Source organism: Podarcis filfolensis (assembly GCF_964270895.1).
Source record: "Podarcis filfolensis genome assembly, chromosome: 15".
In the NCBI taxonomy this organism is placed as follows: domain Eukaryota; kingdom Metazoa; phylum Chordata; class Lepidosauria; order Squamata; family Lacertidae; genus Podarcis; species Podarcis filfolensis.
Genome location: NC_139618.1, coordinates 5,098,796 through 5,114,262, shown reverse-complemented (window position 1 = coordinate 5,114,262; position 15,467 = coordinate 5,098,796). Strand labels below are relative to the sequence as shown.

Here is a 15,467-nt window from a genome sequence, read left to right as displayed (position 1 = left end):
TAAGCGGCTGCTGTTTGGTCAAGTGAGTTTGCATACAGCAGTGATAAAGGGGGGAGGGATGAAATCAAAGGAGTACAATGTAAACATTTTACAGTTTACATTTAATAAATCCAAATTAAACATCCAGATTCGCCCTGAAAACAGGTCAGGAGGTTGTGTGGTAGAAGTGGATCAAAACCCAACACTGGAAGCCTTAACAAGCAATATTTAGCGTAAAATCCGCTTCAGTTAAAATGCAATGGCACCCCCCTTCTACTTGCTTGACAGCATGAGCTTAGGCAAGTTTACCTGGAAGTAAGTCCTAGTGTGTCCAATGGGATTTGCTCCCCGATAATCATGGCCAGGATGGCAGCAACTTGTTCCTAAATGCATAATTTTAAATGATTTATTAAAAGGTTGAAGGGGGGGAGGCAATATTCAGCTAGGATGGAGAACTTGTGGCCTTCCAGGTGTTGTTGAACTACTACAACTCTCATCACTGGTTGGCCAAGGATGATGGGAGTGGAAGCCCAACAAATATCCATAGGCTTCCTCACCCCAGGTATTCATGGTTCACCTGAGTTCTGGTTTCCTGTACTTCTCTATTTTATCTGATGTTGATCTTGTGCAGTCAGCATGGCTGCGTCTGATGGGAGTTGTAGTCCATTCGTGTAGTGGTTGAGGGCTGCAGAGCATCTAAGACCTGTTACTATTTCTGCAGCAGGGTCTCTGTCCCCAGTGTCCTAGAGCTGTCCAATCACCATGAAAGGGGAGCTTTTTAGCTACTGTATGCTCCAAAGCTTACCATTTAGGAAGACTGAAAACACAAGGTGCTTCACTTTCAAGAGAATAGTGCAAGTTCTGTTACATACAATGGGAATTCACAGAAAGCACAAGTAACTTCAAAAGACTATATTGCAGCACTCCAAATCATTTGCCCACGTACGCACAGAGAAAATAGTAGGCCCACATGAAAGGCAAAACATGAACACCTGCATTGATTGTTGCAATGCATCCCTAATTATTATTACTGTTTTGTGCTGCTAACGGAGCAGTTTGACTTCACCCCCAGAGGCGCCCTCCATTGTCTCTTGAGACAGACAGATGCCAACAACAACAACAACAAAAATTAGATTATTGTATAACCTTGGAAGGGATGTGGCTGTGCAAAAGTGTCAACTGTGCTTCAGTTCTTCCCATTTACTTTCACATCTAAAATGGCTTTGCAGCACACAACATATCCCATGTTATTTTATTCTATAATCTGATTATATATAGAATATATAGAATATATAGAATATATAGAATTACAGTGATTGCAACCAATTCTAGTATCTAAAATAGCATCTCACATATATGCATCATCCTGCAGGATTACTATGGCTGCAGATCAGCTCAACTACTCAAGAGAAGCACATATGTATTTACTGAAAGATGCAGCCATAAAGAAATAATACAACAGGTGGCAACATAAACACACCCACCCACCCACCCACCCACACACACCCAACTGCAAAATTGGGCCTATGAGAGTGATTAGCGATTGCTTAAATTAAGCCTCCTTTTCTGAGTGACCAGCATTATATGTGAATGCTTTACTCCTTTCCTCTGCCCTAAACTCCCCTTCCTGGTATTGAACCTGTAAACCACACCAAAAGCTTACTCGGCCCCCTATCCACTTCTGTCCTCAGCCATCTTGTGAAACTTCCAAACTTACAATCTTAATTATTGGGTTTTTAAAAAGTATTTCTAAAATGTCATTAAGTGCCATGTGATTGACACGGCTTGGATTTCTGCTGTCAATCAATAGGAATCCATATGGCACCTGTTTACAATGATCACAAGTCACTCACCATCAGCATCATCATAAATCTTGGACAATAACTAACTGGGACCTATGGCCCACATTTATTTACATACAATTTTTACTGCCTTGATGTTCTTTGGAGCTGGCCTGCCAACATGTAAGACGGGGTTATAGTGTACTGCCCCTGCCTCCGGGCAGTGCAACAACATTAGACTAGTTCTCAAATAGCAACCAGAGATACCCCACCTGCCCTTAATCTGCTGTTCCTTCTCCCTCCTCTGGCACTCAGTTTTACAGCTGTTTGTATTGATTTTGCAATTTTCCATCGTTTGAATTCCTACCTCTTTTCCAAGAGACGTGTGAATCTCGTTAAATGTTGTTGCGGAATTATTAGCAAACACCCATCTCTTGATTCCTTCACGGTTTCTTTTTGGCATGCCCTTCTGTCCTCGTCTACTTTCCCCATAAATTACCGAGTCCTGAAAAGACAGCAGCCCCAAAGAAGAATGCCTATATGCTTTGCAAAGCCCCAAATGCTAGATGCAGAGAAGGCTACACATGGTTTTATCATATGCTTGTAAAACACACATGTAAGGCTGCCATGCTAGAACAGGGTGTTTGGTCTGGAATCACCAGATCCCTGTTCAGCCACGAATATCACTGGACTACCGGGAAAGGACTATAGCTCAGTGGCAGAGCCCTTGCTTTGCATTGGTGGCCCTAGATTCAATACTTGGCATTTATTTATTAATGTAGCAGTTTCCCATGTTCCTGCTTTACACTGTCAGACTATTGATCCACATCTCTTAGTAGTGTATTGTTCATTAGATATGGTAGATGTACCAGTACTTTTTATTCTCTAATGGTGTTTAATATGTGTTCTAATGGATTATTTTATGTTGTATGCTGCCTTGATAACTTCTGGTTTGATGGTGGAATATACAGTGGTACCTCAGGTTAAGTACTTAATTCGTTCCAGAGGTCCGTACTTAACCTGAAACTGTTCTTAACCTGAAGCACCACTTTAGCTAATGGGGCCTCCTGCTGCTACCACGCCACCAGAGCACGATTTCTGTTCTCATCCTGAAGTAAAGTTCTTAACCTGAAGCACCATTTCTGGGTTAGCGGAGTCTGTAACCTGAAGTGTATGTAACCTGAAGCATATGCAACCCGAGGTACCACTGTAAATGATTATATTAATTTTTGGTGTTTAATGTTTTAGGGGATTGTCTTAATATGCAGTACGTTGTCTTGGTAGCTTCTGGTTCAAAGGCAGTGAATGAATCATTTTAATAATAATCTGGATGGTGGTGGCTGGGATAGAAACATAGCTGAGTTAATAACAGGAGGTGAGAGCAGGAAGATAGCCTTGCAGCTTAGAAGCTTTCACGGGGAACTTTTTTGGCTTAACATCGTCAAATGAAAACAAAGGTCAGCTTTATTCAACCCTCTCCACCCCCAGTCCTTGAAAGTGTAAAAATAAAAGTCTGGAAGCAATCGTCGCTAGCTATTATTCCTTCAGCCTGTAATGCAGTGGAGTGATAAAAAAGAAAAGAAGGATTGACTCTTATGAAGTAAAGAGCCAGAGAAAGGCGCTATATTATGCATGAGCCATAACGTTTTGTCCTGCATAAGCAAATCTAATGTACTTAACCCGGCTTGTGCGCTAGCAGATCACATCTGCATATTTTTTCATGCTGACACTCCAATACATAAAACAAGTCTTCCACAGGGCTCGCTCAATTATTTTCCACGTCCATTTTGACACCACCCACCTCTTCCATCAGAGGGGCTGAAAACATGCTTTCCATGTATGAGGTCCTGAGATCAATCCCTAGTGCCTTTCAGTTAAAGGTGATGGGGAAGATTCTCTGCCAGAGACCAGACAGCCATTGCCAGTTAGAATAGACAAAACTGGGCTAGATGGATGGATAGTCTGAACTGGAAATAGGTAGTCAATTACAGACATTTAGATCACTTCTGGAGTTCAGTTTCAAGTCAAGGCCTGATACTCAATACTCTAAGTCTTTCCATACATCTAGAAAACTGCATGTTTCAACAAGGTCAGCCAGTCTGGCCCATGATGTTGGACTCTGTAAAGGGCAATGACTTCTAGCCAGCGAGTTATTTGGCCCTTGTTGATGTCACCACCCCCTATTACATTTCCATGAGCAAAGATGCAAAGTGAGCCCAAAATGGCCTTTAAAAATTGATAAGGGCTTTATGGAGCTTCTAGACTTATGTATCAGTTTCATCTGGCTCTGTCAAAATGCTAGTCAATTTCCGCTCTTGTCTGATTTATTGCTGCCGCACACCATATTTGCATCACTCTCCTCATCTGACAGTTCTGTCAGGGCCAGGCTCCACTCTTGGTTAGTACTGACTCAATGAATTTTAGCTCTCCTCCAGTCCACTTTCTGGACCTACAGTCAGCTCTTTCTAGGAGCAATCTCCACGCTGTTTAGTTAGCTCCTGGTTCACTTATAGCCCCAAGGCTTTGGGAGAATTGGATATAAGCCACCATTTTGCTTGCATGCAGGCCATGCCCCTATACTGAGACCAAGCAAAACCCAGAATGGTTTCCAACTGGAAAACTGGGAATTAAATATTCAGTAAAGTTCATCGAAGAATTGGCAACACTCCTTTCATTTACTAGCAAATTGGGGAGTGGGGAGTTGAGTAATCTGGGGTTGATTCTTTTCCATCGGTCCAGGGGGGAAAGTATATGATGTTCTGTCTCCTAGCCTATGGCAAAGTGGCTGTATTAAAGTTGATGCCAGATTCTGGGTGGCTTTGGGGAAAATTAGACCAAGGGTGCTATGAAAACTGTGGAAATATTGGAGATAGGGTGCACTTTCGCATGCAACTGGCTAGCTCAGAGGCAGCTCATGTAATGGTGACGTGGTCAGGCGTTGCCAATGCCCAATATGTGTAACAGACTTCAAGGGACTCTCTCCACATGAACCTAGCCATGTTGGAGGCAGCTTAGCTAGGTCCCATGTAAAATGAGAGCAAAGATGATTACACTGGTTGATGGTGAACTAGGGCAGCAGTAATGGACCTGTTTCAGCCAGTGGGCTGCATTCTCCCATAAGCAACCTTAGGAGGGCCACTTGCCAAGGATGGGCAAGGACAGAGGCCAAAGTGGCTGGGGCAATTGATGTGACACTTACCTTTTCCCAGCCACACAAAAGCCAGAGGTTTCTTAACTCCCACCCCTCCATCGGGGCAAGCAAGCAGTATTATCGTAGTTCAAAGACACATCCCAGCCAGGCAAAAACACTTGAGGAGGGTGTGTGGCTGGGCTGGAGAAGAGTGTGGCTTGGGTGATAGGCGTGGTTGGAGAAGAGCCCCGAGGGCCAGATAGAGAGGCCTGGAGGGCTGCGTTCAGTAACTGGGCCTGAGGCTTCCCATCTCTGAATTAAAGGCAGATAAGTCTAACAGATCACACGGCCTCAATGCGACAAACAGGAGTCCATACTGCCTCCCTCTCCTCTAAGCAACACATCGTGCTTTCTCATCTGTCAACTGACTGACTGCTCTGAACACTAATTTTGCGCAGCAATTAGCTCACCACTTCCAAGTTCCCCTCCTCGGTGCCCGAACATGTCTTTGCTTTTCAGCAGACACTGCTCTCTTTTATTGGCTTAAGAGCAACTTAGCGGTGACTCATCTTTGCATGAAAGGCAGATGTCATCTCCAGTTTGGTTAAGCATTAACCTTGCTCTTTGGTAGCAGCCAGTGTTCCCTACCCACTCAATGCCTTTCTAACACACACACACAAAATCAAACACATCATTCATTGTGACCTTAGTCAAAGAGGCTGATGAAAGTAAACACCTGCGCTAAGCCGTAGCTGGAGAGGTATTTGATCTCAAGCTTTGCTCTTCATTTGAACTGGGACGCTCTTTGACAAGGCAACCAGCCTCTCCCAGGGTGGTGTATGTGCCTCCCCGACTCCTGTTGTTAGCACTAAAATACTTAAATCTCCTATTGTGAATCCTATCAATAATCGCGTTTGGGCTCCTTCTTTTAAAAAATATCTATCTTATCGTGTACTGTCTTTTAGCCTGTGAGCTCATACCTGCTCTAATCCTCTGAAGATGAATGACATACAAGTTCTAATGCCGCCAGATCCTGTTACTAACAATTACCAGTTTTTCCTCCGTATTTTCACAGCACTTAAGGACACAAGGAAGGGAAAGGAGGGGAGGGCTTTCTTCAAAAAGAAGAGATCAATAGCAGTTCAGAGCCAACGATGTTGTATTTTGTTGGATTAAAAGTGTTTAGCCATGATCTCTTCCAGCAAGACATGAAGTGTTGCATCAATGAAAATATACAGTAGTCACACCAAACAAAACACACCGAAAGGGCAAAGGAAACAAAGGAAGGATTACCTTTAAACAACACATTAAAGCATGTACATAAAGGGTTGGCAGCAGCCGGGGGAGGAAACTCAGCAAGTCAGATCCTGTGTGTCTCCGCCCCTCCCCCTCCCCCAAAATACATGTTCAAAGTCACAGTATTTAAAAGTTTTCTTCGAATCAGTACGATTTCTAAATTGTGGAGTGTTTCTAGATAGCCTCAAAAAGACACAACAGAGCAAGCGATGCGAAATTGTGTGGCCATTCCCCTCCAACAGCCAGTCCTTTCTGCAAACGAATGCAGTTGGATTTATTTACATAATGTATATCAAATATCTTGGATATAAACTTATGCTCCCAGAGTGGCTAATGAAGTAGCAAGATACAATAAAAGTAAACATAAAACGAGAAGCCAAAGCAAGGCGTACAACCTAACATAACAAACTGAAAACAATGGTTTGAACCTGGCTATTCCCCACCCACCTCCTGACCATAGTTTAAACAAAGCCACAATATTGAGTTTGGATCCCATGGGGAAGTGTAGTTAAGTTTTAAAATGATGCTCTTTTTATTGCTGTTTTCATTTGGGTTTCGTTTTTTATTTAATCTTCTGCTCAGGTTAGCTTGGTGCAGATGTAACAGGAAATGATGGTTTCTTGCTATAAGAGCGAACTTTCTGTTCACATAGGAAGCTGCCTCATCCCAAGTAAGGCCATAGGTCCATCTCGATCGCTACTGCCTGCACTGATGGCCAGTGGCTCTCCATAGTTTCACACAGGGAGCGTTCCCATCCCTCCCTGGTGATGCCAGGGATTGAATCTGAGACCTTCTGCATTCCAAGGAGATTCCCTGCCCCTGAGCTAGGTCTCTCCATCCCTCTCTTGTCCTGGTGGAGACTGAAAGCTTCCGCTCTTTAGCTTATTTATCTGGACACAGGCAATCAAGGCAGTTTACAAATAAAAATAGGAATCTGCTTAACAAGTCACCAACAAGTACAAGGGGAATATATGTATTTTAAAATAATAATAATAATAATAAGAGACCCGTTCCAGCCAAACAGGGTTCATTCTAGAGGTGAGTGAGCATTTTAGAGAGCAACTTTAACCATGGAGAGTAACTATATTAAACTACATTCTCCTCCAAAGCACAGGAGGCAAATTAATATCCAATTCACATCAGACTACCCGGCATAAAACACAGTTAATAGGAATATGTGGTAGAATAAAAAAATAAAATAAAACCGAGGAGCAGACAACTTTGGTATGCTAACAAAATTTTTACAATCCGTAGTATAGTTATTATTTTTATTATACCGTCCTGATGGATTTATTTTCTTCCTTCTCTATAAACCTCTTACATCCAAGATGGATATTAAAGGGGATATGTGAGAAATAAACTAGCCAGAAAATCCTTTTATCAATACTAGACCCCCCGGGCCAAACCCTTGCAGCCATATGGAACGGAAGCACATGCCAATAAGCTAGTGGGAAGAGTTACGCAAAGTACTTCCAAGACGAGTCTGTAAAAGAGTTTCTAGGAGTTACGGGGACACAGCTGAGTGTGTGCAGCTCTTGGAGAAGAGAGATTGCTACAGGGCAGCTTTCACTGCCCTGGTAACCGCCAGATGCCTTGGACTCCACCTCCCATCATTCCCGACTGTTGGCCATGCTGGCTGGAACTGATGGGAGTCCCAACAGCATTTGGAGGGCACCAGACTCCCCACCCTTGATTTAGAAGGGGAACCTGCCCTTGAAGCTCAGAAAAGTTTTTTGCTGCTAGCTATATGTAGGCTCGGGACGCGGGTGGCGCTGTGGGTTAAACCCCAGCACCTAGGACTTGCCGATCGTATGGTTGGCGGTTCGAATCCCCGCGGCGGGGTGAGCTCCCGTCTTTCGGTCCCAGCTCCTGCCCACCTAGCAGTTCGAAAGCACCCTTAAGTGCAAGTAGATAAATAGGTACCGCTTTATAGCGGGAAGGTAAATGGCGTTTCCGTGTGCTGCGCTGGTGCAGGCTCGCCAGAGCAGCTTCGTCACGCTGGCCACGTGACCTGGAAGTGTCTCTGGACAGCACTGGCCCCCGGCCTCTTAAGCGAGATGGGCGCGCAACCCCAGAGTCGGTCACGACTGACCCGTACGGGCAGGGGTACCTTTACCTTTTATATGTAGGCTCACTGTGGCATCACAGGTTGTTACATCAGAGCAGCTGAGCCCAATACCAGTCAGAGGGGTGGGTGATAGCTTGGGCATTTGGTTACCCTCATTTGGTAACAAAGGCCCAGTGCGAAATCAAAAAGCCTTTTGTGGGACCACTAGGGAACTGCAAAGCTGACTTAACAGCTTTCTTGGCAAAACGAAAGGCAATATATGAAGAGATAACAGGCAGAAGAGAGGGAGGAAGACTTGGATGAGGAATCAAGCCATTTCCCGTCTGGGTCATCTTACAAGTTTCACCCTTAAGCCCATTCTATTCCATTTCTGTGTTGATCTGAGAATTATTTTGAAATGTATGTCTTTGAAAAACAAAAGCACTGCACTCTCTCTCAAAATATGCATTTTAAAATGTATTTTGATTTTCTTTTTGAGCCAGGAACATCACCAGAAAATTTGGGAAGTTGTAGACAATAAAGTTCTAGTTTAAATCTTTATCCCATGTGGTGTTCATCAGGCACGATCATACTGGAATTAGCCAAGAACTAATTCCTCTATTTGAGGAATTGGGGTCTACTAATGGGCCCTCAGCTAACATGGCAATTAGCTTCCATATGTAGCAAATATAAGATTGGTGTTAAGGAAGTGCCAGCGCACAATCTCATTAGGAAGAATAACAATAATTGGAAGCTGAGTGAGTGAAGGTGTACGAATATCTACACTTCAAAACTTAATCTGGTTTAATATTCTTTCCCTCTCATCGTACCCCTAACTGTGGGTCTCCAGATGCTACTGGACTACAAAAAAGAAATGGGGGAGAGATTTGGTTCAGTCCACGTTTTAATTAAAATCAGCATCATTGGCACTTCCCAAAACAATATCCAAACCCAAACGCAGCTATGCTTCAAATTTCACACCTTGCTGCATAATGTGATTGTCACGCTCCTGTATAGGCTAGGGTCCCTGTTTCAAAAGGTCTAAGGCTCTCATCAAAGTACTCACCGACACAGGCAGAGTAGTGCTGGAGCAATGCAGTCCAAACAAAGCGCAGATGGTCAGTCTAGGTCCAAACACGATCCAGAAGCAATTGCCAGGAAACAGCCTAGGAGGGAACACTAGGATCAGGAACAAAGATCTACAGAACAAGTGAATTGTGTTTTACCCCAGCTACTGGAAGGCTCAAGAGGGAGACATTATATGCTCTGGCCTCCTGAACCACACAGCTGGAGGTAGTAAGAGAGCTTCAGAGATTGCTTACTTATGAGTAGACCCCTTTCACATGAGTAGACCTAGAACTTCACAGACACATACTATAATGTTGTTTTTTGGTCTGAACCCAAATCTTTTGGTGCCGGTGTTCTTGAGGACTAGGAAATCGTTCCATGAAATTCTTTTATATACATTTTTATTGTTCTGTGACTTCAAGAATTTCCATAGGAAGTAATTTGTAGATGGAAGAAAATAAATATGAATAAACAAATATAGCTGCATGCATTCAGCGTGAGTGCAAAATTCAAAGTTGATAAGCCACAGTGTTATGGAAATTGATCCACCTTCTCACCATATGATTCGCAATATACTTGACCAGATCGTTTATGCAGAGAAAACTAAAATGTGTAAAGCTGAAGAAAAAAAGTTTGTTCCAGTGCAATAGGAGATACTCAATTTACGGAAATGGCAAAAAACCTTAAGGATTTCACTCAACATGAGATTTATAGGGTGAGAATCATTTAATAATAAAACACCCTAGAGAGAGTTGGGAGCAGCAATTCCCAACTGGGGGTCAAAGCATGAGAATCAGAAGAATTATATTCAGATTTTTCAAAGGCGCACGATTCCTGGAGTTGCAGGGGTAGTGAAAACCAAACACTTTTCTTTCCATTAGGTTTCAGTGATAACATTCTGTGCCATTTTAATAGACTACGTATCTTGAATTACAAGAACGCACATATACATCGGCATATACAATCCCTTAGTGAGAGGGAAAGATCTCAGTTATTCGCAGGGCACTCAATACCATTACATAATAGCCCTTTCCAAACAAGCAAAAGGAGGCAAAGTTTTTAGCTGGGGATTTAGTCACACTTCATCAGGATCGCGTTTACACGGGGCCCAGCCAAATGCAAGTGAAAGTTTTACTGTCAGTTCACTTTGCATGTGCTATTACTAATCCACATGAAGCCTGCTGAGCTAAACCCCCAAGGTGCAATCAGTGTTAAAATGTTGTGAAGAGAGTGTTTAAAGTTGAGGTTAAATGCATTTGCCAAGGTATGGGTTTTGTCCAATGACAAGCTGAAAGTGAAACGGGCAGAGGTGGGGGGGGGGCGTGTGTGTTGCTCTAACCAGATATGTGCCATAAACACGGCGGGGTTACAATGCAAAGGTTGCCTACGCACCAGATATGCTGCTGCAATCATCGTTTTGTAGATATGTATGCTTCACAATTGTCAGCTGGCAGTCTGGCTACTGAGTCATCCAGTAGACAAAACGGACACTGGCAATTTCGGAAGAGAAATCACTCCCACGAGAGGCTTCAAAAGAGGATCAGACCAACTCAGGGAGTATCAATGACTGCTGATGTTCTACCTCCACTGCTAGAGGCAGTATGCATCTGAACGCCAGTTTCTGGAAAGTGCAGGAGGAAGGTGGTGAAGGAGCATCTCAGCCCCAATTGTTCAGCCTGGACACTGAGGTCCAGCTCCGAGGAGGGCCTTCTGGTGGTTCCCTCCCTGCGAGAAGTGAGGTTACAGGGAACCAGGCAGAGGGCCTTCTCAGAGGTGGCGCCTGCCCTGTGGAACGCCCTCCCTTCAGATGTCAAGGAAATAAACAACTATCTGACTTTTAGAAGACATCTGAAGGCAGCCCTGTTTAGGGAAATTTGTAATGTTTGATCTTTTATCATACTTTTAATATTCTGTTGCCAGCCACTCAGAGTGGCTGGTAAGATCTTACTAATAATCTCCTTTTAGTGTGCTATTCATTATTCTTATTCTTTTGCTCAGGTCCTGCTTGTGGGCTTCATATGGTTATCTATGGCATCTTTTTAACTGCACTGGTTCAGTACTGGCATGTTTGTCATCTTGGGCTCCTTTGAAGGAAGTTGTGGGATATAAATTTAACAAATAAACAATATGGCTGGCTGCTGTTACAGCAGGATCCTGGTCTAGAGGGGCCACAGGCCACTTAATGGTACTGCAACTCTACCAGGGGCTTTGCAAAATCTACCCTGGCTGCAGTAAAGCACATGGTTTCTGTTTGCAGATAACCTCCCCAGGACTTAAGATCTTCCACAGAGGCCCTTCTCAGAGTGCTCCCTCCACTGTTAGCTTACAGGAGTGGTAGCCCCTCCATGGGGAATATTCCCCCTGAGGAAGCTCACCTGGTTGCCCTCTGTACAATCTTTTTGGAGACACTAAAAAAATATTTCTCCCCTACCCCCTTCAATAGTTTTAACAGTAGCACATGTTCATTTATGGTTTTACAATGAACATCCACTTCTCCCTAGCTGGTGTTTTCTTAATGGCCGTTGTATTTTCTTTTCTTTTTGTGGCATGAGGAATTTTCTTCGATTTATATCGCAGAAGAGTTGGTTGTTTAACGTTTTTGGGACGCGACTATGCTTGTCAGGTTTTGTATTTGTGATTCTGTTACGTTTTCGTAAGTCGCCTTGTGGCTCTGATGTGAGGGGTGCACAAATCCAATAAAAAGTAATAAACTGAATTAATAACGGTTCAAACACATAACCTCTGCCCCCGTGGGTCCAAAGTGATGCCTTCCCTATCAGAACAAATTCATCCAAAAATGCAATTTCGAAGCAAATGTGGCAAGTTCCAGCTTGAGCAAAACCAACTGACCTGAGGAGTTTGAGGTACCTTAGAAATCTGTGTAATTTATCCAGGGGTTCCAAACAGCAGTAGCTGCAGTAGGCCTACACTGTGAGCTTGTTCTGATTAGGCAGAACCAGCTCTAAGACCGAACACTGTTATTTACAGCAGGCTTCTTCAACCTCAGCCCTCCAGATATTTTGAGACTACAACTCCCATCATCCCTAGCTAGCAGGACCAGTGGTCAGGGATCATGGGAATTGTAGTCTCAAAACATCTGGAGGGCCGAAGCTGAGGAAGCCTGATTTACAGTATTTATTTTACATATTGTTATCCTGCCTGCTTTTCATACAATCACTGTCCCCCCAAGCGGAGTGCATCAATTTTTAAAAATGTCATTTCTTTGGCTCATGGATGGGACTATACTGTCCCGTCCCCCCCCAGTCCCAGAGCCACAGACACCTAGAACCTACCATTGTTTCAGGCAGGGAGGGAAAATACAAGCTCCTGTGTCTGCTGTTTCCCTGGCTGGTGGATGGGGCCCCGCTGGGTCTCTCACTTGCCCTGAATTAGTCATGGGAAGAAAGGGGTGCAGACTTCCAATGGTCCCAAGTCCCTTTTGCTGATTGCAGACATCAGCGCATGCAATCCTGGGTGAAATTGTTGAACTGTCCAGGCTTCATATATCCAAATTCAAATCCTCATTCAGCCATGAAGCTTACTGAGTGACCCTGGACTAAGTCACTCTCTTGCTCTCTTCTTGAGAATATAAAACATCCAGATTTTAAGAGTTTGTTTGCATTTAGAGCTGACTTTGTGGAAGCGTGAGTTACATGGCTCAGACATTTAATGTCTATTATTCATTCCTGCAAATGCAGGCGCTCAGGAGAGCAAGTCTGCATGATTAATCTGTGGCTCATGCGAGTCTTGTGCTCTCTTGTCCACACCTGTGCAGGTGGGGTCAGTTTTCTCTCTGAAGATCTACCTTTTCTTCAAGAACAACTTAAACAAGTATCATACTAAAGCTTTCAGGAAAATTTAAGTGCTCTTTAGGTTAGCAGTCTTGATAAATTCCATGCAGTCATCTAGAGAATTTTCACTTGGCAGTCCAGAACTATCAAGGTTATTTCCTTCTGAAAAATGATGTTTTGACTGGATTGGGGAAGCAGGGCGGGGGCAGAGTTTTCACTACGGCAACATGTGGCCGTCAGAACAAGAGAGAGCCATCTGTTTGCAATTGGGCCTGGCTATTGTGGTCTAGTTTGCTGGTAACAGTTTGCATACTAAGCTTAGTAAAGTACACATTTAAAAAAATAAAGGAAATATAATCAGAAAGAGGTAATGTTACTGTAATTTTAATTTACTCTGGAGGAATAAAGGTCAAAATTTCAAATCTATTTCACTATGATGGGTTGGCATGGTGTAGTGCCTGAGGCTGCAGTCTTTTACACACTTACCTGATGGGTGCAAGCCCCACTGAAATCAATGGGCTTACTTCTGAGCAGAATTGCAGTGTAAAAGGAGAGAGGAGGTAAGGGATTTATGGGTTCAAATCTCAGTGAAGCAGCAGAACTATTAACTGAAAGACTTTGACATCTCAGAAAGCACCTCTCCCATACATTGAGAGTTAATTATCATTTGAGGTATGACAAAGTATAATACGAATAAAACAAAGTTTGTGGTTGGGGAAACAATAACTATATCAAGGGAAGGCCATATCAGCATCAATTTACCTGGCTCACCCTGTAGAACTTTCCAAGGTTTGTTCTATACAGGCTCAGAACAGCCAGGAGGGTCTGCATGGAGACTGCAAAGAAAAAAAATGCTTAATTTAGATGACTTAAATCCCTAGGTGAAGAAGTTGAATGTTCCAGGCTTACAGACCCAGTTCGAATCCTCATTCAGCCATGAAGCTAATTCACTGAGCAAGTCACATTTTCTCTCTTCCACTCTGTGGTTTTAACTAATCTTTATGTTTGTTATATTGCTGAGTTACCTGTACAGGCAATCCTCGTTTTGCACGGAGGGCTCCATTCTGGACCCCAACACGCGTTGGCAGAGCACACCTGAGCCCACTCTGCCCTTTTACATTATGTCTTTATGATGTTTGGGGCCTATTTCTGGGTTCGGTTTTGATCACATGTCATTCAGACGTGCCTAAACCCGGAGTTGCCTGTACAGTGGTACCTCAGGTTACAGACGCTTCAGGTTACAGACTCCGCTAACCCAGAAATATTACCTGGGGTTAAGAACTTTGCTTCAGGATGAGAACAGAAATCATGTGGCGGCGGCACAGCGGCAGCAGGAGGCCCCATTAGCTAAAGTGTTAAGAACAGTTTCAGGTTAAGAACGGACCTCAGGTTAAGAACAGTTTCAGGTTAAGAACGGACCTCCAGAACGAATTAAGTTCTTAACCCGAGGTAGCACTGTACATTACTTAGAGACAGTCAGAATTAAGTGGTATATAAATGGACAAGCTGACTGACTACTTATTAAGCCGGACAGGAGGAAAAGACTGTATACAATGCCCTGAGCGCCTTGGGAGAAAGGTGGATTGGAATGGGAATTTATTTTTTTATTTATTGGATTTACATACCACCCTTCATCAAAAGATCTCGGGGCAGTTCACGAGGAAAAACCCCCAAGATAAAAGCACAAATAAATATATTACGTGTACTAATAAATATATTAGTAGAGAATTGGCTGTAAAGCTGTCGAGTAATGCCAAACGAATAATTCCTTTGATATTGTCAGCAAGGTTTACAAAAGCAGAGGAGGGGAAACTCAGTTATGGATTTACTACGTGGACTTAGGGTGAAGGGAGGCTGCAGATCTTCAGGTGTTGGACTGCAACTCCCAGCATCCCCAACCACTGACCATGCTGGCTGAGGCTGATGGGAGCTAACAGCCAACACCATCTGGAGAGCTACAGGCTTCCCAACGACTCTTATCTCCAACTCTTCATCTGCACTGTGACCTACCTAGCAGGGCTGTTGTAAGGATCAGTAAGAATGTCATGTGAAACATCTGAAGACTCAGGGAACCATTCCATTCTATTATTATTATTATTATTATTATTATTAACAAAATGAAAAGCCACTGAAGTGCAGTTCTGCTGCTGTACATAAACTTCTGAGAAGGTCAAATTTCCCCCACCAATAAAAGTGGCTCTAACATTAGTTTTTTGTTAAGAAACCTCCAATAACTGTTGAAACTAGGAATGGTTTTAAAAAAGCATTTGCAGGCAACTGCTTAGAAAAAAAACCAAAGCTCTTTTTGCACTTGGAATGAACATTATATTGGACTCATCCAACAAGCTCCAATATGAAATCTCCTCTCATGCTAA

At 43.3% G+C, this 15,467-nt stretch overlaps 1 protein-coding gene across 13 annotated transcripts in view; it reads right to left on the bottom strand.

Annotated features, from left to right (window-relative positions):
* Positions 1-15,467, bottom strand: part of BRIP1 (BRCA1 interacting DNA helicase 1) — a 215,458-nt gene that overhangs the window by 68,570 nt on the left and 131,421 nt on the right. For 8 of the 13 annotated variants that reach the window (XR_014541889.1, XR_014541893.1, XR_014541890.1 and 5 more), the window contains 2 exons: positions 13,855-13,928; positions 9,300-9,399 (listed from right to left, as the gene is read on the bottom strand). Coding sequence is in view for 3 of the 13 variants with exons in the window: in XM_083587449.1 (XP_083443575.1) it covers positions 13,899-13,928 (30 nt within the window). In the remaining 10 variants the exon portion in view is untranslated. Of the gene's footprint in view, positions 1-9,299; positions 9,400-13,854; positions 13,929-15,467 lie in introns of those variants that run through there. The other 5 variants (XR_014541888.1, XR_014541894.1, XM_083587447.1 and 2 more) reach the window with 2 other exon arrangements.